Source organism: Anopheles stephensi, chromosome 3 (genome assembly GCF_013141755.1).
Source record: "Anopheles stephensi strain Indian chromosome 3, UCI_ANSTEP_V1.0, whole genome shotgun sequence".
NCBI classification, from domain to species: Eukaryota; Metazoa; Arthropoda; class Insecta; order Diptera; family Culicidae; genus Anopheles; species Anopheles stephensi.
Genome location: NC_050203.1, coordinates 26,254,687 through 26,280,524, shown reverse-complemented (window position 1 = coordinate 26,280,524; position 25,838 = coordinate 26,254,687). Strand labels below are relative to the sequence as shown.

At 39.6% G+C, this 25,838-nt stretch overlaps 1 protein-coding gene across 8 annotated transcripts in view; it reads right to left on the bottom strand.

Annotated features, from left to right (window-relative positions):
* Window positions 1-1,775: 1,775 nt before the first annotated feature.
* LOC118511471 (feline leukemia virus subgroup C receptor-related protein 2) overlaps window positions 1,776-25,838 on the bottom strand; it is a 49,724-nt gene continuing 25,661 nt past the window's right edge. For all 8 annotated transcript variants that reach the window (XM_036054593.1, XM_036054595.1, XM_036054592.1 and 5 more), the window contains exons 7-11: window positions 9,385-9,526; window positions 8,978-9,168; window positions 7,427-7,551; window positions 7,212-7,322; window positions 1,776-7,121 (exon numbers count right to left, since the gene is read on the bottom strand). In XM_036054593.1, the coding sequence (XP_035910486.1) occupies window positions 6,851-7,121; window positions 7,212-7,322; window positions 7,427-7,551; window positions 8,978-9,168; window positions 9,385-9,526 (840 nt within the window). In that variant the 3' untranslated portion in view covers window positions 1,776-6,850. The remainder of the gene's footprint in view (window positions 7,122-7,211; window positions 7,323-7,426; window positions 7,552-8,977; window positions 9,169-9,384; window positions 9,527-25,838) is intronic.

The following is a 25,838-nucleotide window of genomic DNA, read 5'->3' as shown; positions in this document are numbered from 1 at the left end:
GAAATTAATTCTGGATTAAAGATGTCCGATTTTTGCAGAGTGTAACTTAATAATATTCCCACTTTAGGACGGTGGATCATATCTCATCCGCAATCTCACCCAGTGGTGATGTGTGGTATCAATAAATCTAGTAAGCCAATAAGTTTAGTAAGGTCGCTAAGCATACAAGAAGAAGAATCAATTGAATTATATATAAATGCTTGATCTAAAACACAACTTTCATTTTAACATGAGAATAATAACACTCTTGTAATAGCAAGTTTGGGGCGGTCCGGTGGCCGAGGCGACAGCGGCGCCGGTCTTCACACGGCAGGTCCGGGGTTCTTATCCCATCCAGACCGTCTCCCCGTACGCAAGGCTGACTACCTTGCTGCAGGTAAAATCAAGTCACAAAAAGCCAGAAAAAGGCTGGCCGAGACCTTTCGAGTTTGTAGTGCCACCGAAGAAGAAGAAGAAGAAGAAGAATCGCAAGTATGATCATGGAATTAATCAGCCGTTTTATCGTTTGTTTAATGATGTTTTAATCGGGACTGTTATGGGTTATATCTACATGCACAGAATTGAGAGTAAATAATAATTCCATTACGCTTTAAGAATGGAGGCGCCAAGTGATTCATTTGTTCTACCTCAACTATTTTCCTTTCCTTTAAAAAGTGATTCATCTATTCTACTCTCTTAGCTCCGTGAAAAGGAAAGCGCGTGAAAGCTCTTGCAAAACACTTACCTGTTTTCTTCGGTACAATCCAATCTTCCTCGAAACCATTAAGAAGTAATCATGTTATCATTATCTCGCAAACAGCAATAAATGCCATAATTGCTCGTTCAGCTTCCCTTCGTCCGTTGCACTATGCTCTTAAACAACTTTCCTTCCGAAGACGTTTGCGCTTGTGGAAAAAGTTTTCCCCCTTTGGTTGAACAATTGTTTTGTTTGCTGTTTGTGTTACCATCCGCTCAACCTTCTTCAGAGCAGTTAAAACTTAAAACGACCCGGAAGTGGAAAAGTGTTTTCTTATCATTTAATTACATTTGCCTTAACGCTGAACCCTAGGTGCAGTGTAGTTGTCGCACTCTCTCTACAGTATTTGCTAGTTGGAAGGAGAATGTAAGTTCCAATCGATTCGACCATTGTAGCGCTGTGTGTACCAGAGGCAATGTATCACAGCGGGAACGCTGCCGTGCAATAAATCATGCAACGAAGCGTGCATGGAACATACTGTGTCCGGAACATGATTGCAGGCAAGCCGAAGGTCAAATGTGTATGAACCATATCTTCTGCGCTCGGTTAAGACAAACCATTCCCGATTCCGTACACATGTACCGATGTTGGCTTAATGGTCACTCTATCAAGCTAGGCCGGCTTTTCCAGAAACAAAGATCAAATAGCAGCCGGGGAAACGCGATACTTCATCTTCATTGTTTCGTGGCGAAATGGGGCCGGCACAATGGGAAGACGGCAGACAACAAGCTCAAGTGGTGACAGCATTCACCTGCAGCTTCACTTCATCCCTGATGAGGCGTCCCGTTTTGGAGAGATCTTAGACACAAGAAAAGCACAATGAAGCGAGTCTACTGCATGGTGATCGTTTTTGCATAAGATTTATAGCCCAGTGAAAAGGGCAAGCTTTAAGCATCCTTACACGCTTTCTTTGATTGGGGGAAACCCACCCCATCCGGAAGTACTTCAAAGGGCGTGTGAAGAGCTGGCGAACAACGTTGCGTTTTTTTTTCGGATGAAGTAGAACAAATCAGGGAAGCACACCGTAAGGCATTGCAGGTTAAGGATTGATAAATTGTTATCATGACGATGACTTTATTTTTAGCTCACACACATACACACGTTGTTTGGATTTTGAGTAGTAAAACTGGGCTCTTCGCTCTAAAATTCACTGGAATGGGTTTTGTAGCTTATGGAACCTAACTGGTAGCGTCTAAACATGTAGTTTTGCCCACTTACATTTTGTTTCCTCAAATTTTGTCTCGTTTTGTGTGTCACGTTTATTGTTTTTTCTTTCTAAGTATTTGTGTGTTTTCTTGTTGTCACTTTTGACACTTCTGGACCGGTTTGACAGCTATGGTTCACATCAAAGTTATTACAGCCTTTATTATTGGCACTATCAAGCCCCGTTCAAGACTTCTACCAATGGTTTCTTCACTAGGTCTAAAAAGTGTAGTGAGCGAATATAGGTTAGGTTAGTGTGAGTGTTTCGCATGCTTATAGAAATAGAGCAGTTAATGTTTTCCAAGTTCAATTACTACTGACGTTGGCCATTTTTTTGGTTGCGAGCAGGACAATAGAAGCTAGTTAGTAAGTGGTTTTTGAACAGTTATTTTTTTGGTTGTGTTTCTTTTTCTTATAGGGTTTCTTCCGTTATTCAACTTGCTGCGATAAAAGTAAAAACCATTGCTCCATTTAATACTGACTGTAGGATCCGTGCACAACTCCTCGGTGTTTTTCTGCTTCGTTTACTTTGCTTTGCATTTATTGTCTTTACTTTTCAACGTTGCTAGTCTACTTTCATTTTTCTCTAAAATGTTTCCTTGTTGTTACTTTTTCTTTCCTTCTGTTTGTTTCTTTTCTTGTTTTTTGCTTTCATTTTAAACTTCTCTTCATGCACTTGTTAATAACAGTTTAACGTTTTTGAAACGTAGTTTTTGTCCTCTTCTTTTTCAATTTTTTCACTCTTGTTTACTCACAATATAAAACTAGTAACACGTTAGGGATAAATGTTTTTTTTATTATATTTTTGGTTTCTTTTTTATTACCTTTTCTATAACTCTACTTGGCACCTAGCACAATGCGAAAACCAAACTGACACACACGCACTCCTGTTAACCCTTTGGGAGCAATTGGCCTTGAATAATTTTATTTTATTTCTCGTTCGTTTTATAAACCTTTTCCACAAATCACTTACGCGTGGTACAAAATGACGGTAGGAACGTTAACTGGGGCGAAAAACTCGTTCGTTCACCATTCCCATATCCTTGTCACCGTTGTTGCTTCAATCATTTTTTAACAAGTGCATTTTATCTAAACAAAAATTAAAAACCATTCACACATACACACATGTATATAAATATTCTACACTATGTGCTTGCAATATGTCACTTTTGCTTTATATTATTGTTGGCATTTTATTATCTTGCTCGGCGATACCTGCTTTCTAACATTGGTTTAAGCATTTAACAACTTTTTTTGTGTGTTTTTGTCTTGTTTTTTTATCTCTCTCTCATCGATATAACTACTCTAATGTTAAAATCTGTGGGTGTTTGCACGTTTTAGGTATTTGATGTGTATTGTCATTAGGTATGTCAATTTGTGGTTGGTTGTTTTTTTTTGTCGTGGGTTTTTTGTGGTGGATTGCTCGTGTGTTTGCTGTGTTGTGTACCGTTGGATTCCATCCACTACCACTAAAAATACTCATGTGATGTGAGGAAAGGAAATGGATGCTACTTCAACGAGCTAACATCGCTTACACATAGACACACACACATGTTCACTTTCCTTCGTTTATTATCATTCAATTCTAGTCTTTCCAGTATTTTTCTAGATGTCTAGTTTTTCAAAAGCAGTGTTTTCTGTTTTCCTCGTGGCACTAAAATCTAGGGGTGAAACATTGTAAATATAACATGCATACCGTTAGTGTGGTTTTGCTTTTACTTATTATCATACACCGAGCAGCATGCAATGAAATCGCTCGCTTCAAATATATCCAACACGCCTGTAATATATTTATTGTCCACAGTTCTACTGGTAATGTCTTTCGGGTTTTTCTTTTCTTCTATTCACTAGCACTTCCTACACTACGTGTCTAATTTTTATTTGTTTTCTGTTAATTTTCCTCTCCTTTATACGATCAACATTCATTAACAAGTTTCTACTGGCTTGTTCTATTTTGTGTGTGTGTGTGTGTTTAGTTCTGTTACCTTTGTTATCACAGCTAATACTACCGATTCACATGGCGAGGGTATAAATACGCTTCTGTTGGATGTTGGGAGGGTGTGTGTTAGTATGTGCGTGACAGCAGTCCTATGGTAAAGGTGTTATTGCACGTGCACTCTACGGACACTGTTGTTCCTTACTTAATTTACCCCAAAGCTCACACAAGAGTCAATATTGTTGATGTTATCGAGGAGCTTTTTGTTACAATTACTCTACACGCATACACCCTAATATCGATTGGCAGCTCGACTACCGAGGTTCGCTAAGCGTACCCTAGCGATATTGTGCTGTTACATGAAATTCGCTCTAACAATTATTATTTATTCTTAGCCCTCTTTCGAATCTTTTCTATCGTTTTTTCGTTCAGAAGATGTTTAAAGCATCAAAATCAAGAAAAAAGGGTAGTAAAATCAATGGCCATCTCGTGTATCGAATTGAGTCACGTTCACCGATTCCATTGTCGGGACTAAAGAACGATTCGTATCCAATTCTAGCACCAGAAACGAATCGATTTCTTCGTTCCGGAAGCTCGTATCAGAACTGGTAGCAAATGGTAGGGAAAATTAATTACACTCTCATTTTCCAAACCACTTGTCCACCGTCTGGCTCTGGTGGCGACCAGAGCTGTAAGCATTTGCATTGCCGCTCTGCAAATAGTAGTGCACCGAGTTCGAGCTGATCTTAACCGAGAACCTGTATCGAGCTTCTTATCCGCACGGCAGCAGAAGTGTTTGAATTGACTTGTTAATTATCGTTTCCATGGCACAGTTGGATTTAGTGCGGAACGGTTGAGTGAACGAGCCCTCGAAACGCACGAAGAAGGGTTACTTCTCCAGGCGCAACGAACCATGGAAGTAGGCCGTTCGGAAGAAATTCAATTTGTGTCACACTTACAGGCTTTCCCAGCATTAAGCTTGCCGCATCGCAGCCAGCCTGCCCTAATGGAATAAAGGAATCCTGTTGCTAGGGAAGAAATTTTCTCAGCTGACAAGGGATGGGGTTTTGAATCGAAATGATCGCATTGTTGAGCCTAATCCCGTCGGAAGGATTATAAAGGGGGCGTGCGCTGTATTGTTGTTCTTGGGAGGAGCAGAGGAAATATGTTTAAGCATCCGAAATATTATACTAAAGCGCACTGAAAAGAGGTAAAATGTGTGCTTGTAAGAACGTAAAACAGAGCGCAAAACTGACGTTCATCGATGTTCTTAGTATGCATGTGTCAAATACCCGGATAAACCGTAGCAAAAATTATCGTCTAACACGGATAATCCAAAATCTTTAAGCTAAGAACCCGGATAATCAAATATTGAAAACTGGCCTGTACAAAGAGATACCAGATTCCGTAATTACCAGTAATGACGGTTCTCTTTAGGACAAACCGCAAAAAAACATGGAATTTCCGAGCAGTTTTAATTGTATTTGGTTTGCAGAATAGGTTTTATCAATTGTAAGCTCTTCCTTTTGAAAAGAAAACCAAGAACAAACTTCATTCAACTATATTCGCAACCAACGGGAAGCGTCAGATTAAAGTCAAGGAAACCAGTTCGCCCTTCAAAATCACAAATCAAAACGTCGAGTGTGCAGTAAAATGATTTCCTATTTTGCGCAAAAGGATTTCCCGCTTTATTTCCCGCCTTTCCGAAAATAGAAGAAGCTTTTCAAGGTTAGATTTCCTTCCGACCAGGAAGGCGAAGATTTGTCGTGGTAATAAAAAGTAACAGGATGAACGGGGGAATATACAAATAAACAGATGCTGGTATCAGTAGCCGTTAGGACACTCCAGAAGCTTTGAGTGAGGTTTCCATAACGAAACCACCAAAAAAAAAAACGACGGCCTCAAATTATACCACTTGTATGGCTTGGAAAATGAGTAGAAATTTCTTATCCGATGGAAGCGAGCGAGAAATAGCTGCCTCCCCATTACACAAAAAAACCCTTCAAAAAGTGTAACAGCCTGGAACCGGGTGGGATTTTGGTTGCTTTTTGCGGGAAAACGCGCCAAGCGTAAATGCCTGTGGCTATTTCATGGGCAAGAGGAAATGAAGGATTATTGGACATTCCAGAGCACTCCTGGAAAAAAAACAGGAAATGAGGGAGAAAAGTTCAAAATTCAAAACCGTCCACCGCAGGGAGGAAAGTTAAGAAGGGCCTTAAAAATACAGTAGAAAGAAAAAGAAAACCGACCTTCTAATTGACGCTTGGTGGACGAGGACGTCAAGTTGTTTGGAAAATTAGCCACACTTTGGTAACAGGGCACCAAGTACCAGGGGAAAAGCTGTGTTCCTCTTCTCCTTGTGCTTATCAATGCCGAAAAAAAATCATTACGGATTGATTTCTATCGTGGGAATAAAGAAGGTGGAAGCATTTTTAACGACCAGAAAACAAGAAACCGGTACAATGGGAAGACTTTTCTTATCGCGATGGATTAACGAAACATGCTGCTTTTCAGAGCAGAGTTTTTCATGCTGAGCAACTTTAGGAGTAAAAAGTTTCATGGCCAACGCTTGAGACTCGTTGCTATCCCTGTTCAACCGGAAGTATTTGGCCAAGTTGTACGACAAGTTGTTCTTTTCCGGGTGATTAGTTATTTTTTACTCCTTAATGAGCTGGTGACTTGGCACTCTTAATTGCTCTTAAAGATGTGTTTAAAGACAACAAAGTTGAATTTTTCTGCACTTCAATACGATTCAAAGAACTTAAACATAACAATCAGATAGAAATAAAATAACTCGAAAAACGTAAAACAATTTCCCACATTCCAACAACGAACTCAAAACGAAGCAACGAAGAATCATCATCATCTTCTTTTGCCGACCGACCCCAAACGCGAACCCTAACCTATTCATTTAACATTTCACTTATCTTAGCAAAACGGGTGACTCCCGATGGCACCGGCCCAAGAACCCCAGCTTACGGGTTCGGGTTTTGAGCGGCCTGACGCCTCAAATCGGACCGTATGACGGCGGTTACGATCGAACCGACCAGCAGCATCACAGCCATCGTTACGTTCGCCACGATGTCACCGTTCGTGTTGAGCAGCTCGGAGTAGAGCATGGTGAAGGTGATACCAAACACCTGGGCAGCGGCATTCAGCAGCCCGGTCGAGGTGCCTTCCGGTTCCGGGTACGTCAGCTCGGCCGCAAACTCGAACCCAACCGGTAGGTAACCGGTCATGAAGAAGCTGCGTGGTGTGCGAAAGGAGGAGAATTCAAAGAAAACACATTACATTGCGAAGAGTGAAAATGTGAGCTGGAAAGCGGACTCCACTTACCCCAACAGGGAGGAGGTGACGTACACCACAGCAATGTGACCCACCGAAAGGGTGAACGTGTAGATCCACATACCAATCATGGTGAAAATGTAGACGGCTAGTGTAGTTTCTCTGTGAAGAAATAAGGGGTGAAACACGCATGAGAACCCATGTGCAAATGGAAAATGTTGAAAGCTCACTTGAAAGACTACCACCATTAGCATTAAAACACTTACTTAAATCGATGCGTCTTATCGAGAACGATACCGCAGGCAACGGATCCCAGCATACCAGCAAACACGATACACACACCGATACGGCCAGCATCAACCTCGTGCCCGGGATAATGTGTCAGGACAATCTGTTCAAACGTGGAAAACACGAGAGAGAAAAAAAAGAACAAAAAAAAACGTTACTTTGTGCAAGCTTGAATAGGGATAATTAAAAGGTTCTTCCCAATGGTAAGTATATTCGTCACAGTGACCCTAACCCCTATTATGAGGGATCACCAGCACCGATGACAGGACAAAGTTATTTAACTAATGATGAGAGGTTCGTTTTTTCAGATTTTCCCGGGAGTGGAGAAAATTCCAATGGATCATTTATCTCTGAGGAACGGAAAAGAGTTGGATTTCAAAAGGGATCACAGGCTAGCGCACGTGGTAGGCAATCTGCACAGCATGGGAATATGGTTCGGTGGCGCCATCTGTTGATCGGTGAAGTTACTAATTTGAAAAGAGTTAGCTGTTCGTGTCTTGTGTTTTAATTATTTACAATGTTTTATTATCCTAATTAAACTGTAAAAGTCACTATGGGTTTAATAAAATTTCTTAGAAATTTATTTTTTTTATTATTTTTTTTAAACGTTGGTCAAGAATTTATTTAGGATAAAAAAGGATTAATAAAAATTAAAGCTTTCGAATAAAAGACGAGTTGGATGATCAAGTGAAATAAGAGTTACTCCTCTTAAGGGAATAACAGGGTAGTAAAGTGACAATAGTGAGCTGTGTTAAAAGTTCACAGTTGAGTACAGGGTAATGAGCTCGAGAACTACATTACGGCCTCACTTTAATAAACTGAGGGCTCTGAAAACACTCTTTTATTTCAAAAAGGTAGCTACTCATTAACTATATCAAGCTTTTTGAGTAGCTTTGGTCTCATTTTGAAGCTCTGGTTTGTTAGAAGATATGAAAAGTCTTGCTTGACTATTCTAATCTATCATGTCCGTTTTAAGTAAGCTCGTTCTTTATGAAGTAGCTCTGGTCTCGTAAAGTAGCTGTGCCTTTACTTTGAAGCTTTTCTTTTGCTTGGAAGCTCTGTCCTAATATTTTTCTGCCCTCACTTGATAGCTCTTTCCTCACAAAGGCTTTGACATTCTAGCTCTTTGTCTTCAGTGAGTGTGGAGGTATCAGGAGGCCCAACTTTCACACGTTTGAGGAATGCTGCTGAGTCATTTTGAAAAAGTGGTACTTGACCCAACTAGTTGTATGAAAGCATATATCGAGTGGGATACGTCGCATTGGCTAAATTACGATGTCCTCGTTTTCGGAACAAAAAGCAGGCAAGAAATTGGAATCCAACCTGTATTTAATATAAGATGTCATTCACTTCAGTAATAACTTGCAAATTAAATTGTGAAAATACATGTGGAAAATTATAAAGTATTTAAGAATAATTGATATTGATTACATTATTAAAAATATAATGTATCCTCTTGGGAAAGAAATTTGACTTACAACATTTGGATGATCTTAAATTAGCAAAAGTAATTGTCCATCCCACCGTACCTGATTGAGCAGCGTGGAGATGGCATAGAACACACCCACGTTCATGCCGTACGAGATGAGCAGCAGCACGTAGTTCCGGTTAAGCATCAACCGCTTGATCGAGTGCAGGAACGGCGACGATTGCAGCGGGTTGGGCGTTTTGGTGGCTTCCTGTGCAGCGGACGGAGGTGTCGGTGGCGATGCCTTAAAGACTGTGATCAAGAACGGGAAGAAGAGCGCAGGAAAGCAGGAAGACGATTTTAATTAACCATACACCGCACAACACGAAACGTCCGGGCCACGACAGCCCGTACGATGACGAATTACTACTGCCCAGATTTTACTATTTTTCTCTTTGTCGCCTTTTAATTATAACAGAAAGCGAACGAGCGCACGCCTATTGATGTTGGAAAGCGAGCAAAACTTACAGAAAAGCACCAGCACGACAAGCACGGTCGTGACGCCGGCCACAATGTAAAACATCAGCCGTAGGTCATCACCGATGAGGCTGATGTCGTCATGGTTTTCCACCAGCATCGGTGGCACAAGAAACCCGACCGCTATACCGAGCTGAAAGTGGAAGGAAAAAGGAGAGGAAAACTGGTAAAATTTAGCTTATAGAGAAGACCAACAAAAATCTGAACAGAGGCGAGCCGGAAAATGGTTCAAGCGATGTAACCATTTCGTCCTCGTTGCGTTGAAAGATTTAAATTAAATCGAATAAATTTCCCGCTCCATCCTTTCGGCTGTGTGTGTGTGCGTGTAGTGTATCCAAACCTCGCGAACCGTACACTAAGACCTTTTTGGGGTTTTTACGCTCGACTGGGTAAAGCTTTATCCCGCACGGTACTAAAACGCCCCACGACCATTCGTGCGAGTTTCAGTTTAATTTGTCCGGCGGCCCCGGTCAGGAAGGCGAATTTTATTTTCCAACTCGCGCGGGATAGATTATTACCCTGCATTCTGTGTCAGCGGAGGTTAAGTGTTTGGAAGACAGCGTGGAAAACTAATTCCCACATTCTCATTTGTATACGTGAAAGTGCATGGAACGGGTAGTTTCGTGTGGAAATGAGATTGATTTACTGCTGGCAACGGCGTGACACAGTCGTCCGGACCGGTGTTTGTGTGTGTGTGTGTGTTCTGAAAATGGGAAAATGTTCGTCAACCAGGGCCAGGGCCTCAGGCTGCAGCACACCCTTCAATGGGGATGTGCAGTGGATCATGATTTCGTAAGTTAATAAATTATTTGCATCAGCCACCTCCGCTCCACGGTTTCGTGGGGAGTGGGCTTCATCGGAAGCTTTCCCCATTTAGATCGTAAGCTGGTAAGTGGAAAGTAACGATCGTTTATGGGCCAACGTCGCACTGGCAGGTTGGTGAGGACGGCGTTTAATTAAACATATTTTAAATTATTCATACAACGTGGCGCGTACAGCGGGAGGCGTGAGACTGTTTGATGAATGTGTGTGCCGTGACAGCTTCTGACACACAGATTACGTATTGCCCACGGAGGCCCACGTGTGCAAATGATGGGTACTGGGTACCGGGTGCAATCGATATTTTGTGCCGAATGTGTTGGTAGCCGTGTGTGTTTGTGTGCGTGTTTTTTGCAGTAATAAACGACATTGGTTTTAAATGCAATGTGATCAATCATTGTACTTCAATTGAATAACAAGCTATTAGTGTGCATCGACATGTGTAGCTTACAAGCGTCATGAAAATAAGTTACGCCTCCAGAGTCAGCTTATCGATCACCTCTTTGATGATAGATTGGGATATTTCCCAAGTTCCCTAATCGATGAATAAAATCGAAGAACAGTTAGGGAAATTTAAATTTAATTCTATTTGACATTCAAGCATGAATCGGATTTAATTGGTAAACGTAACTTTCAGAGCTGTATTATTTATATAGAAATCAAGCGTTTCTCTCATCAACATGTTTTTTTTTTAAATTACCCTTTCAGACGATGTTTGCTCTATGCATTTTAGCTGGAGTTTCGATTAAGCTCGATTCGATTAAGAGAGTCCATTGAAGGCCCTAGGAATGTTTTGGAAGTTATAAAAGACGAAAATAATAATTAACAAGCAAGGAGAAAATAAAATCGTCAAATTTTTGTTAAATTTTTAAATGCCCAAAATTTTCAACTCTAATGAAGATAGCCATGCCATGTAGATTGAACCGAATGGCAAAGCAGTTTAAAATAACGTTAAAAAGTTAAGCATTAAAATCATTCAGTAAGTGTTTTTAATATGTTTTATTCTAGTAGTGGTTTAAGCATGTATTTCAATTATATGTAAGAATAATAAGAAATGTTCTAGCTTCAGATACATAAACTCTAAGTTTTCCAAACTCCAAAGAGGTGGAAGTAAGTAAAATAAAGTACCTATTGTCAAAGAAAGTGCAGTAAAAGTCCTATAAAATTGTAATACGTTTAATCTTGAAATAATTTATGATAGCATGCATATGATCCACTGTAGTTCGACTGAATGATTTATTGATGCATGTGGCTTTGATCAAATAATCCATTTCACTTGGAGTACAGCTGTAAGACAAATTTCTTGTCCAGAACCTAGTGGTTGTGATCTTACTTATCTTGCCATACGCTCAAATGTAGCCTTGTTTGATTACATTTCAGTAATAATAACCCAGTACGCAGGACTGACCTTTCGGATAAGGGTAAATAAAGCCAAGTAAGCCAAAAATGGCAGCTCACGACCTCTTGAGTTTAAAGAGTCAAATGAGAAGAACTTATGAAGTTCACGTTCATCCCTCAATTATTTAGTTATAGCTTAGTGTGAATTATATAACAAATTGTTATACTGATCTCATTATTACTCACTGAAGTTTTGGCGTTGGATATGAGACTAAGCATTGGTAATAGTATCAAATATTTTATTGCTAGCTTCAGTGGTGGGCCCGAGCAGAATGGAAGCTGAGGCCCCTCTAATTGCGAAACAACAGGATTTCCCTCACCGATGAGGCCTCGAGTGGCCGTTCCTTCCGCTCCTTGGTTGATCCGCCACTGGCTAGCTTTGATCATTAAATTTGCGAAGCTGTCACACATCCACTTAATTCATTAATGATTTATCAGTCATTGTCTCAAATTTATCAATCGTTTTTTTTATTATAAGCTTATTCGTCTACTTTACCTTTACTTTATTATTTCATAAAGAACGACCGACATTAACACTTTAAAACACTTCATACGTTCGTTTTTTGTTCAAAGCATTTCAAAAATGGATTTTAGTGTAGAGCTACTGTATATTGTATTTTATTGTATTGAATCATATATAAAACATCAAACTAACAAAAAGTGTGTGTCCGTGCATGCAGATTTCACCCACTGCATCAATCCAATATCGAGATATCAAACAAATCAAGTTTGCTAATTGATTTCCACATCTGCTCACGAAAGACATATTGCGATGCATAATTTTCCAAACATTTTGGCACGTGACGGCACTTAATTTTGAACGATTTTTCCTATTAAAAAAATAATATTAATAAAATTCATTCAATCCAACACGAATGCAAGCTCCAACACCCGTGATCGAGAATTTATGAAATCACACGTTTGTGTGAAAGCTGCACCAGCGACATAAATCTGACAAAAACAAACAGCTTTTCTTTCTGCCGCTTTGTTTCAACTGTTGTCAAATTGTGAAAAGTTTCCTGTACTGCAGAGGGAGAGAGAGAGACAGAGAGTTCGATTTGCTGTTGCACTATCCACCGAAACCTCGCACTACTAGGCCAAACTGTGATCTTGAAAAGCGAATTCACAACAGGTTCATGAATATTTATTGAGAAAACTTGCCAACGGCCACAAACAATTGGTGCACGTGACTGGGTGCTGCAATATAATCTTTCTCTCCTACCGATGAAAAACGAATGTCTTCAAAAAAAAAAAATCTTGAAAAAGGAGCACAACACAACTTTGTTTTTGCTAAAACGATACATCGATACAAGCTGCGTTACAGGAAAGTTCTGGGTACGTTTGACAACCAATAAATCAAATCGATTTTTACGAATGTGTGGCACATGGGTGACACACACCATTCGAAATCAGTTATGCCGTCCCATCCTCCGACACAATGAATTTGAGATCTGTTTCTGACGTTTTCTGGGTTTTCGGTGCGATTCGACAGTACAATATCCTCAACAGCTGACCGCTGGTCGGATCGAATTGAAAAAAGATTTTCCCACCCTCGTTACAATGTAGGTTCCGAGGTGCTTTTTTCCCCTGCTATGAGTAATAAATAATATTTTAAAGCATTTTTATGTTTTTTTATGTGTTGAAAAGCATTACTTTAAGTAAAAAAGTATTTAATTTCCTTATTTTTGAGTGTTGCATAAACATCAGTCCCTCAGCGACTAGACATACCGCCTTTAGCATGTAATAAATGCGTAGGCTTTAGCCGATGGACGAAAACAGGCGTCACTAGCATCCCAGTTCGCATGGTCATGGTCGTCACGATAGCCCGAAAAAAAAGGTCGATACTTTCAATTTCCTTCCACTTACCGGTTGAGGTGGTTTCCGGTTTCCTTTCGTTCCCGAACCTTTACCATTTACCCAGACTCGGTATGGGAAACGGCGCAGTAACATGAATCAAGTATCACATCGAGAGTGGAAGATCAACGGACCCTTCAATTACTGTTGCCGTTACTGCCTTTTGGGCCACCCAGAAGCAAAATTGCTTCAGGATCTTGTTTCCTGTTGGGCACCTATTTTTCTCTTTTTCCCCATTTGGTGCGCCTGTTCCGGTTGTGATAAAACGCAGGCACGTTCAAAATGGAAGCCCTCGGTTGAGCGGGAGGCAAAAACACTGCATCGGACCAATGTAGAACAACATGCGGTGCGTGAGCTCGAGCAACTTCATTTTTCATCTCGACACTTGTCATTTTGGGGTGCAAAATGCTCACTCTTTCCCCTTTTTTTGTTATACGGAGGAGGGCAAAGAACCAAAACCTTTTCAGCGTTTTTTTGTTGTTGTACTTTTCATGATAGCCAGCCAAATCCTGCTCTAAAAAACCATGAACAAAAAACTAGCAATTGCAGACAGTAACACCAAAACAATTCCCATTTGTCTGGTTGCAGGACAATGCGGGAAAATGCGATAAGCAGTGGAGACCTTTTGTCCAGCACCGGGCCGTGGATCATGGACCAAGCGGTGCTGTGGAAAAGACGATGACGATTAAACTGATGATTTATGGTCGGTAAATACATTCCCAGATGAAAATCTGTGCCCGGTTAGAAGGGAATTGTGTTCATCCTTTGTGGTTACAGTGCGGGGCGTGAAATTGTGTCTTGAGTTCTATTACGTGTGATTTGAATGTGGTGAGATTAACATTGTTTTAATCAATAGCCTTAGAGCGCAGCTTTACGCTTTCAGCAAAAAATTGGAAGGCTCTCAAAAACTCTCAAAATATTCAATCACTCTTCCGTTTAAATCTAAATAACCTTAATACAGTCGACATGATCACGCCCGGTTGTTACAGTAAGAAGAAGTGGGAGAAGGATTACTAAAATTAATAGCTTAACTGATACTAACTAAACTCTATCTTAACAGCTAAAGGAGCCGAAGATGTTTAGCCAAAATCCGATGGGGACGAAGAGTCCAAATTATTTATATATTAGTCTTAAGCAATACGAATATGCCGTTCTGCAACAATAAGTTTGATCAAAGGGGTTATGGAAGGACGTATTATTTTAAAATAATACGAATAAATATTTTTTATTTTTCCTTAGGCAAAAATTTAATTCAATGAAATTTCTTATCGAACAAAATAGAAATCAGAGATTTAAAAATGAAGATCCTAATATAATTTTTTGTTGATTAAATTCCTTGAAAAAAGTAGAGCAAAAATCTGCAAAAAAAATAATTTGACATAGTTGCACTTATTCAAATTACTCACACTGCTAAATTGCATACATGAGAAAGGAAAACGATTGAAAGAAAAAGTCCATCGTTGGCAAAAGTAAGTTGTCTTCCCTTTCCGTATTAATCGTTTCGATAACATTTTACTTTTTTCTTTTCATCTAACTTTACTACCTTAACTACACAACCATAGAAAACTCTCTACACATGGCATGCGTTTGTGTCGTCGGGTCGGGTATCTTCCCGTGCTCATATTTGTCCCCGGTTTGATAATTTTATCTAGTACCACACACCACTGTGACGCCGGGTAAACGAGGTCTTCAAAAGGACCAACTTTTCCGTTTTTTTTGCTGCTAAGACATGTTCTACAGACAACCGATGGACGGGATGAAATCTTTGCGCTGAATTGAGTTTCTCCACGAACACAAAAGCACAGCTGCATGTCTGCAGAGAAAATGAAACTAAATTTACTGTCCATGCAGGCACAATTTGTTGCAAACTGCACTGTTGTAGCTTCGGCCGGTGAGTGAGCAAAGTAAAATGCGGGAAAACACACACACACACACACACACACACACACACGTACACATTCGGGTGACATTGCATTAGCTAAATGGCTTTCCTTCGGGTTGGTCAATTTGTTGAATAATGTGCCTTCATGCAGAACCTTTTTCCTGTGACCCGTGGATGCGATTGGGTATGGGTTTTGGCGGTAAAAGAATGGCCGCTTCGGAAGAGCCAAGGTGCGTTTTCACTTAGTGAATGCAGGTTTTTCGTCGTTACAAAAGGTTGATGGATATTCGTCGTTCTTTGGTAAGATTGAAGCAAAATACTGTCACAATACCGACCCCGGGGTAAGAATGGTAGATAATCGGCTTTATGGTGCAGTCAAACACTGTCGTTGGAAAAGAAAGAGGAGCCACAATAAGAAAGGTTTCTTGATGTACTGGGAAAAAACAAACTCTTCATTTTCCACCGTTTTCCATCAAGAGAATTAAACTCAATTTCCGAATTGAAAGCACCATCCATCATTCGATTCGAGACGATGCTCATAAAACTGTTACACGTAACTGACTAACGACGCAGCGTACGACTCAATCTGTTTTAAAAACATTCTGAACACCTTCGCGCTAACCAGAATGAATTTCGAATCAGCAAAGTGAATAAAAAAAGTCTCTTAAAAAAACTTCAATTGAAGCTGGATAGAAAAAATATGTCACTCTTAATGTCATTTCTTGCACACACACCGACACACACAAAAGCTTCCAAATTCCGAAAGTGATCCTCGTAGTGACCGGTTTTGATGAGTCCTGTTGGATCACACTGCTCCATTGAGAATAGTTTCAATTGCCATGAATCGTGTCCGGGCCATCCGGGAATCGATGGTACGAGCGTATTTACGGGTGTGTAATAAAATTGAATTTTCGTAGCCAAACGGTACGCTATTGCGTTGTGTTCGAATAGCCTTTTTTACTTGCATTTTCAGGGATGGGAATATTGCTGCGTAAGGTAGTTTTGAGTCCCGTGTTTTTTTTTATTTTGTTTGCTCTATCCTACCTTTTGCACCAAACGATCAACAGATTTTCTCTTTTATTCTCCATCCCATACCTCCGCCAAAAAAAAAACAGGTTGATAAACTAGAAAAGAATCCATCAGCAATGAAGCGTTTTTTTGTGTCCCTTCTGTGTGTCAAATCCCCGACGGATGCGTGATTGGGAAATGGATGTGAAATGAAAATGGACGGCACCGAGCGATAAACGGACACATAAAATTTGAACCGAGTCAGCCAATCTATTCACTTCCATTTACTGAACCTTAATCGAACGGGCGGTTGACAATGACTCAATTAGATTATAAAATGGAATGCTTTTACACAAAAATAGGGACGGTGAGCCATGATGTAAAAAGGCTCTAACGGGGGGTGTTTTTCGAGACCCTTTCTTGAGGAACAAATTTGCTTTTAGAAATAGAAAATTTGTAATAAATTGAAGCTATTGAACTTTGAATTATTAATTTCACAGATTCTACCATTTGAATTCCATAATCCTTGGCGTTGAAAATATGGTTATCAATTGCCCAGTCTAGAGATCAACTTCCTCAATTGTTGCTCCTTGTTTGCCTTCTGCATGGAACTTCAATCGCGCAAAGTCTGGGCCCCTCATTTCTAGCTTCGATTTGATTTACAGTTTGAGATTCATCATAGTTTTTTCAGCTATTGATAACTGTAAAAATATCAAGTTACTTACCCAATTTAAAATAAAATCACCCTCAATCACCATATGTGTTAAAGAACAATCGATAACAATCGCTCAAACAAAGGCCAACGTTTAGTGCTTAGTCAAACAAAAATTTGCTACCCTACCGGATGCTGAGGTATTCGATACAGCCAACGTTTGTTTGCTATTGTCCGTACGGTCACCGTACGCGCTTACAAAAAGCTTTAGCCGGTGCACCTAATGGTGTACATTCGTGCCTAGTTCATCATCATAATCATCATCAGCGTGAATGGCTGGGCTATCGAACGCAGACATATCCATGAATGGATGATGTCAACTTATTCCACCGTCCGCTCCGCGCTACTTCACGATCAGAAACCATACCCTCAATTCCTCTTGTATCGATAATCTGCTTAAGTGCGTTCCTATTTTCCTGCCCGAATGCTGTTGCCTAAGGACTGATACGACGGAAGAAGTACTAGCCGATCGCCAATGGGCAAACACTCGCTCACACACGTGTAAGGTCGAGTGGATGTAAGCAATTTTTACGCATGATGTGAAAAAGAAATCGTGAGTGTGAGAGAGAGAGTGTAAAAAAAGAATATAATCTTCCATTATCGAAACGTCCACATCCTTGTACAGGCAGGGCTGGAAAGCTTTCGGTCGGTGAGTGCTGAACGCTGAATCGGCTCGTCTCCCGAACGAGCGTGGTGGGCTGAAACCGAGTTGTGTTTTTTTTTTGTTTCTCTCTCGATTGTTTGATTCCGCTACATTTATCAAAAACAAACGAAGGTACGAGCTGAGAAGGCCACAGCGAATAGGCTTTATTTATGGCCCGGGCTTATCTGAAACACTTTCTGCTTGAGCGCGAGTAGAAAGTTACAGCGACGTATTTGCATCGCTTTACGTCGTGACGCTGTACAGCGCTGTTAATCATCAATCTTGTGTCTTAAGAGGCATTCGATGGTATATTGAAATTGTTGAGGTAGTCCTTGGAATTGTAAATTACAAATTATAGAAATCTATTTTCATCCATTTCGCTTATGTCTAGATCGTAACATTGGTTCAGCTGTAGCTCATTTGAGAAACTCCTTTGTGTTGAGTATGCTATTCTAGAGCATTTGAACTGTCGAGAAATGGCTTATTGTGTTAAGGCATGAATAGCCACTCGATATACGAGAGATTTTCAAATCTATTTGAATATAATGTTCAACAAATCGTCCGCTTGTAGACCATCGTGCATCATCCCCCTTACTCCTCATGCTTGGCACATTACAAGCACTGGAAAAGTGATAAATTTCCCATCAACCTACACTTTTGCTGTTCTTTCACGTTTTATTGATACGCCATGATTGGCATTTCATGGTGAAAACTGGCGCGCGAAACACGCTGACGCATGCCGACAATCCGACGCTCGATGGAGACGCCTGGTTGCTGGTAAGCATTTGTTGCTCACGCGAGTTAAAACTTTTCTTTCTGAATAGATAGAAAGAGTCTTTTACAGTTCGGTGTCTTGAAATTAACTATTTTATTGAATTCAGCCGATTCCGTTATCGGCCCATAAACGGCCCAGCAGCGATCGCCGCATCAGCATAACTCGTCGCGTTGGATACAACACGACACTCCCAATGCTGATTTAGCGATTACCGACGCTCGTTGCTAACTCGCCCCCCCTCAGATGTGAACGTCCACGATTCACTGTGTTTGTTTAGGAAATGTGACGTAGTCGGGTGTCTGATTTGGTGACGAATTATGTACTGTGACTACCGTTTGCGTGTTTTTGCACCTCTTTGTAAACCAGTAAAGCAATGCTACTCCCAGTATAATGAGAGGAAAGATGATACCTCCGAAAATGTTTATCGTTGGCCAGGTTATTTGAAAAGAGTTGTTTTGTAAGCGAATGTGCTCCAATTCTTTACGTGTCTCGATGTGCAGATTATGTAAATCTTCCAGACTTATGTTCGAAATTTCCAGCTGTCTTTTAATAAACACTCCGTCGAGTGGATATAAGTTCAACGTTCCAACTAGATCGGTGAGTTTGGATGAGTATCTCACGTCGTTTATGTAAATATCGCATGTGTTGAAGCTTATTACGAACGATCCCTGAAGTGTTCTGTTGCTTATACCACAGTTGGAGACGAGTGTAAATTTCTCTACAGAGTTAATCAATATGGCGTGATTATTAATCTGTAATATTTCAGTTTTGGCTGGACTCTTCGTAAAGTTACATTCTGCTTCTCGACCTTCCATTAATCTTGGAATGCAATCTGATTCATCCAACTCTATTTCATTGATTTTATAGATTTTCGGGGTTAGAGTGCTAACACGGTATCTGATTGCTTCGTGAGTTATGAATCTGTCATACTGGAGGTGAATCTTGCCGTCGTGGTACAGGATTGGATAAATTTTTATCTTACGGAACGTTCTTGGGTCGAGTTTGGGTGTTTTTATGAGCAGCATTATTTCTTGGCGGTTGGTGGCGATAGAGGCGTCGGCGTAGGAAAGCGCTTCTAGAGTTGTGTCGAACGGAATGTTTTCTGCTGCCAGGTTTTTTTCCAAACAATTGATTTAATATTTTGACAATATTTTTTCGTTTAAAATATTCGCTTTCGTCATAACTATACTATCAACTATTTCCTGCAGTGTGTCTATCATCTTTTTTAGGTGGAGATAAATATTGATGGAATGAATTTCTAATGATTCTGATCTGAATTGAGTTATTACGTTACGAGTTTTTTCTGTTATTTCTTTAATCTGGTTGTTAATATTCCTATTGATTGTAACTTGTGCATTATTGTCATCGATGAGATTATTAATTGTTTTGTTAATAACACGAAGATCGTTTGCATCTGGTGTTCCTGCAATAAACTTCCAAATTGTTCCTATGGAATCCCAACGTTTGAATCTTTTAGTGGGAAGCATTCTTTTCAATATGGTATTCAGTTCTTCGAATTGGTTTTGGATCATACTGGAAAATTGATTATTGCTCATTTTTTCGAAATCGTCCTTAATTGCTTGAATATAACCCTTATACGCAGTTAAATTGTAATGGTGTATGTAAATATGGCTATCTATCCTTATTCTTGCCCAACCTTCGTCCATTGCAACTATAGGTTGGTTGTCTACCTTCAGAATAGAGATCCTCGGCTCAGCTAGGGTACATACTACAAATAGAAAACTGTAAGAAGAGAACAATGATGTTAGAATGACGGTATTGTTAGCTATCTTATTTTTATATCGTTTTTATGAATTTTTCGTGAATCATTTGTGTTTATAGTGCTTTTGTTTACTTTGTTAATCTTGATTTTCTTGTATCTCGGCTTGTGTTTTAATCTGGCTCTGGTTTTTTCATAAACTGTCATATCCTCTTTTATATTTATTTCCTTTTTTCTCTTATTGTAATATGAAATATCTTTCTCCTGTTTCTTTGTTAAATTTTTGTAAACATTTTCACAAATATCTGATGAACGGACAGACGGTAAAATTATCTCATAAGGAGTATATTTAGTAGTCGAATGAATGGATGAATTATATTTGTGAAGTGAAAGCTCGATTAGATCAGAAATAGTTAAATTGTTGTTCTCAAATTTCGTTATTCGATAAATTTCTAATATGGTAGAATGGAACCTTTCTATTACTCCATTCATTTCACTTCGACCTGTAGCTGTTAAATATATTTGGATTTGGTGAGTTTTATAAAAATCTATTAGATCTTGTGTACCAAAAGATTTTTCGCCGTCCATTACTAATATTTTAGGAGGATGGTATTTTGTAATTATTTCTTTAACTGCCGGAACAATATCTAAGGCGGCTCGCGATTGAATTTCTTTAATTTGAGCGAATTTTGAAAATTTATCGATGTAAGTTAAAAAATAATGTTTTTCGAGAAACATTATATCAATGTGTGCAATTTGGAAAGGGTGTACGGGGATTGGAGTTTGTTGTTGAGGATACCGGATAGGGTTTCGGTCATATTTGTTTTCATTGCAGATACAGCAATTGGAAACAATTTTTTTTATCTTGGCTAGCAGCTTTGGAAAATAGTATTTACGTAAAATTTGCGACTTATTTTCCTGGGCTCCACGATGTGCCCTATTGTGCTCTGCCGTGATTATTTCTCGTTGTTGATCTTCGTCTGTAATGTCTTCCAGAAGATTTTGAGTAAATCGAATCTTAAGGAGCTTCTGACTTCCAAAATACTTCCTATAAACCTCTTGAAATTTTCCCATTATGTCTTCACTCGTGAAAAGTCCGTTTACTTTTGATATTGTGAAATGATCCTTTAGAATCTGTAAAAGAGATGATTCGGTTATTATTTCGGAGTAAATTGTTGTACGTTTAAAATTTTGGAATGGATATTCAATTACTGTGTTTGGTTTCCCTTTTTTCAACACGATCTGGTTGTGAAAAGCATTAAGTGGTGCTTCTGTAGAGATAATGTAAAAATCGTCACTAGTTTGTGATGAATGTTGCGTACCAGTCATAGAGAAAACTATTCTGCTGAGGGCATCTGCTACAACATTGCCTTTGCCTGGTTTATACAAAATCTCGTGGTCATGCTCCTCTAAATATGCTTTCCAACGTTTTAATTTTGCGTTAGTATTTTTTTGGGAGAGGGCAAAAGTAAGTGGTTGATGATCAGTTAATATTTTGAGTTTAGCTCCATACAAATAATTGCGGAAAGTTTGTAGTGACCAGAAAATTGCAAGCATTTCTTTCTCAGGGGTGGAATATTTCTCTTCAGTTTTAGATAGTGTTCTTGATGCGAAGTGAATTGGTTTATCTTTGCCTAATTCACCTTGAGAAAGAACGGATCCAATTGCATAATCTGAAGCATCGGTTGTCAAAATAAATGGTTTGTTAAAATCTGGATAGATGAGAATATCGCTCGATGATAGTATTTGCTTCATTTTATTGAAACATTCGATTTCTTGTTGATTTAATGTAATTTTCTTTTTGGATGTGTCAGATCCCTTTCCCCTTAAAATGTTTGTCAAAGGTTTAGCAATTTTGGCAAAGTCTTTGACAAATCGTCGATAGTAGCCCATTAATCCTAGGAAGGCACGCAAATCTTTAATGGTTTTGGGCACAGGGTATTTATTTATAACTTCTATTTTTTTATGGTTGGGTTTTATTCCCTCTGTGCAAATAATGAAACCAAGAAATTCAACTTCTTGGCGAAGGAATTCTGATTTGTCTAATTGAATTTTTAGTCCTGCATTATTTAATGTTGTCAAAATTGTGTCCAAATTTTTCAAATGATTTTCTAAATCATCGCCAAAAACTATTACGTCGTCTATATAAACGTAACATATTTTTCCAATAAAATTTCGAAGTACATCATCGATAGCCCTTTGAAATATAGCCGGTGCGTTTTTTAAACCAAACGGCATCCTAGTAAATTCGTATTTACCGTTATTAATAGCAAAAGCCGTTTTTTCAATATCTGATGCTTTCATCTTAATTTGATGGAATCCCGAAGCTAAATCTAAAGTCGAGAAATATTTTTTTCCTTTTAATTGGTCTATCACATAATTTATCTCGGGCATTGGATATTTTTCGGAGATGGTTTTAGCATTTAACATTCGATAATCGATAACCATTCTAAATTTCTTTTGTCCTGATGCATCCGGTTTTTTTGGCACAATCCATACCGGTGAAGTCCAAGCTGAGCGAGACGGTCTGATTATTCCATCCGCTAATAGCTTGTCAACTTGCTTATTTACTTCGTCAGCATATGCTGCAGGATATGGATACACTCTTTGATGGATAGGTGTATCGTCTGAAGTGTGTATTGCACATTCCACTTTGGTTGTACATGTTAGTTTACTGTCTGGTTTGTAAAATGCATCTCTGTTTTTATCTAAAACCTGGTTTAGTTTTTCTAGCTCTAATTTGGATAGATGAGATGTTCGGATCAAATTGTGGGATGACCGATTATGTGGAGAATAGTATGAGATTGGGATGACGAATCTTTTAGAGTTTCTACTCAATGTGATTTGGTCATTTTCTAGATCAATTTTAGCTTTCAATGTTTTCAACATGCTATTTCCAATGATTCCATAAAAAAAATTGTGAAATTTGTGTAACAAAAAGCGATCTTCAAAATCAATTTTGGGATGGAAAAAATTTATATTAATTGCACTAGTAGGAGCAAATGTACTATTTGCACAACTTATTTGACCTACTGAAAATTCGTACGGTTTACTGATTTCATATGCACGTGCCAATTGTGGATGTATTAAATTAATATTAGCACCTGTGTCTATTAAAAACGGAAAGTTTCCAATGGTAGTTTTAAGATAAATAAAAGGAAGGCTGGGAACTACCAACTCATCTTCCACTCTAAAAAATGGTTCTGACCATCGCGACTTGATCCCTCCAACGGATCATGCTCGTGTTGCAAATTTATGTTTTGTAATTTGTCAACAAGATTGTTTTGCTCTGTGAGCTCAAATTCATTTATTGTTTGTCCGTGACAATACCTTGCGTCGTTGGCATTTTTATTCATTTGATGAGCATATAATGGGTGAGCTTGCCTCTTTACCCACGCTTCTTGACTTGATGGTGGTCTTGGTCTTTTTTCGCCATATGTGGGTCTGTTACCATAGTCAATATGACGTGAATTTATACTTCTATCTACCTCCATTGGCTCGGGCTGTTGCCTCTGTGGGGTATATTGCTGATTAGGCAGGTAATGGGAATTGTATCGTGGAGCTGGACGAGGCGCTGCTCTAGGAGGGGGTACTGGTTGATAAACAATTTTTCTGGGTGCTACCCTAGGGGGTTGAGGCTCGAAGCCTAAATCTCTTGGCTTGGGAATATTAAGAGAATTTTGATTTCCATATTGATTTTTAAAAGGTGCTGATCGAACGTCCATATTAAAGTAATCAATGCAAAATTGATATGCTTTGCTAAGGGTCTTCGGGTCAGCAGTTTTTAATAAAGTGGATAATGGTTTTTCTAAACCTCTAATAAACGAATCCAAAGCTTTCTCTCTGAAATAGTTTATGTGGACATTTGCATGCAGAGAGTACTTACTGTCAGTTTGAACTTGTGCTATTATAGCGGCTAACAATTGGTTAACCCTGCTATAATATCCGGCGAGGCTTTCCGAATTACCCTTACGAATACACGTCAATTCATAATCCAGGGTCTTCACGTCACGCTTATCTTTATAGTAAAGCATTAGGATAGATTTTATCTGATGCCAACTACATGTTGCATTATTTGCATTTAACACATCGGAAGCTTCTCCACGGACTTTCCTTCTGATTGTTCGTTCGATCAGATGGAACTGCACAGAGTCGTCAGGAAGATCTCTATACATGATAAAAACATCTTCCACATCCGAAATCCAATTCATCAACTCATTTGGGTTTCCATCAAAAATAGGAACATCCCTCAAAAAGTCAGGGGTTTTTCCCATCTCCACGAAAGATCGTAGAACCATTTCAGTGTTGGGATTGGTCATTTTTGTGTTTTAAATGCTCACTTCACTTAACACTTGTCACGATCACGATTCACCACTAACAAATTACAGCAGAAGCTATTTAATTAAACACCAAAATTTCACTGATTTCGGATTTTTTAGGTTTTTACTTACAGTATGGTTGAGTTAATTTCCATGGGCATCTGACTTCTTTTTCTTCGGGGGAAAATTGGGCAGCTACAGCAAGATGTTCCTTTTTATCCTTCTGATGACTGGGGGCTCGCTGGCAGCAATCGGGAATTAACCACGGTGTCCCAAAGTTCGCTTCGTTATTATGATGGCTCCTTCAACCACGAGATTAGCCACAATTTTTAAATGGCTAACTTTATAGGATTTTTTTTTAACTTATACACTTCCCGCTGATTTTTTTGTCAGGTCCCTATTCGGGCGCCAGTTAAAACTTTTCTTTCTGAATAGATAGAAAGAGTCTTTTACAGTTCGGTGTCTTGAAATTAACTATTTTATTGAATTCAGCCGATTCCGTTATCGGCCCATAAACGGCCCAGCAGCGATCGCCGCATCAGCATAACTCGTCGCGTTGGATACAACACGACACTCCCAATGCTGATTTAGCGATTACCGACGCTCGTTGCTAACTCGCGTACGGGTACTGCCGATGCTTCCTGATTGCTAAAGGCTCGCGATTCGCCTACTGATTGCTCGCCTGCTAAAATAGCTCACAGTGTTTTTAAGCATGTCAGAAGCAACCGGCAATCAACATACAGTGATAAATCAGCTTTTCCCCATTGCGGCACCAACGCGTTTCTCTCGCGATTATCTCACTCATAATATGCTTATTGAATCTGAACGCCCGCTTCAAATCCTGTCTAGAGGCTCAAAGGTGATACACACACAGCTATGCCGTGCTCATTATGCTTCACTGCTGGTTGCGATGCGGCCGTATGGCGTGAACAAGGATCATGATTTGCTCATCCGCACATCCGCCTGGTGCCTGGCGATGACGCTGATTGGTTTCACGGGGTTGTGTACGGTGTAGGCACGTGGCAAAGAACTGTCCGACCTTGACAGCAAACTGTGCCGTGTAGTTGTGGTCGGATTTTGGGGGTATCTTGCCGACTTGCAGACAAAACACCCACCGAGTGGTGCTTAATTAGTGTGCGAGCGATGTGTAACGGTAGGGCAGCAGATTCCCGACAGTGTTAACGTATCTTACTCGGATGCTTTATTATGCGGACAGTTTATTAGGGGTGTGGTTTGGTGGGAGGCGGTTGGGAAATGTGGACGTGCGAGTAATGGGGAAAATATGTTCTGCATTCGGGATAATTCAGACACTGCT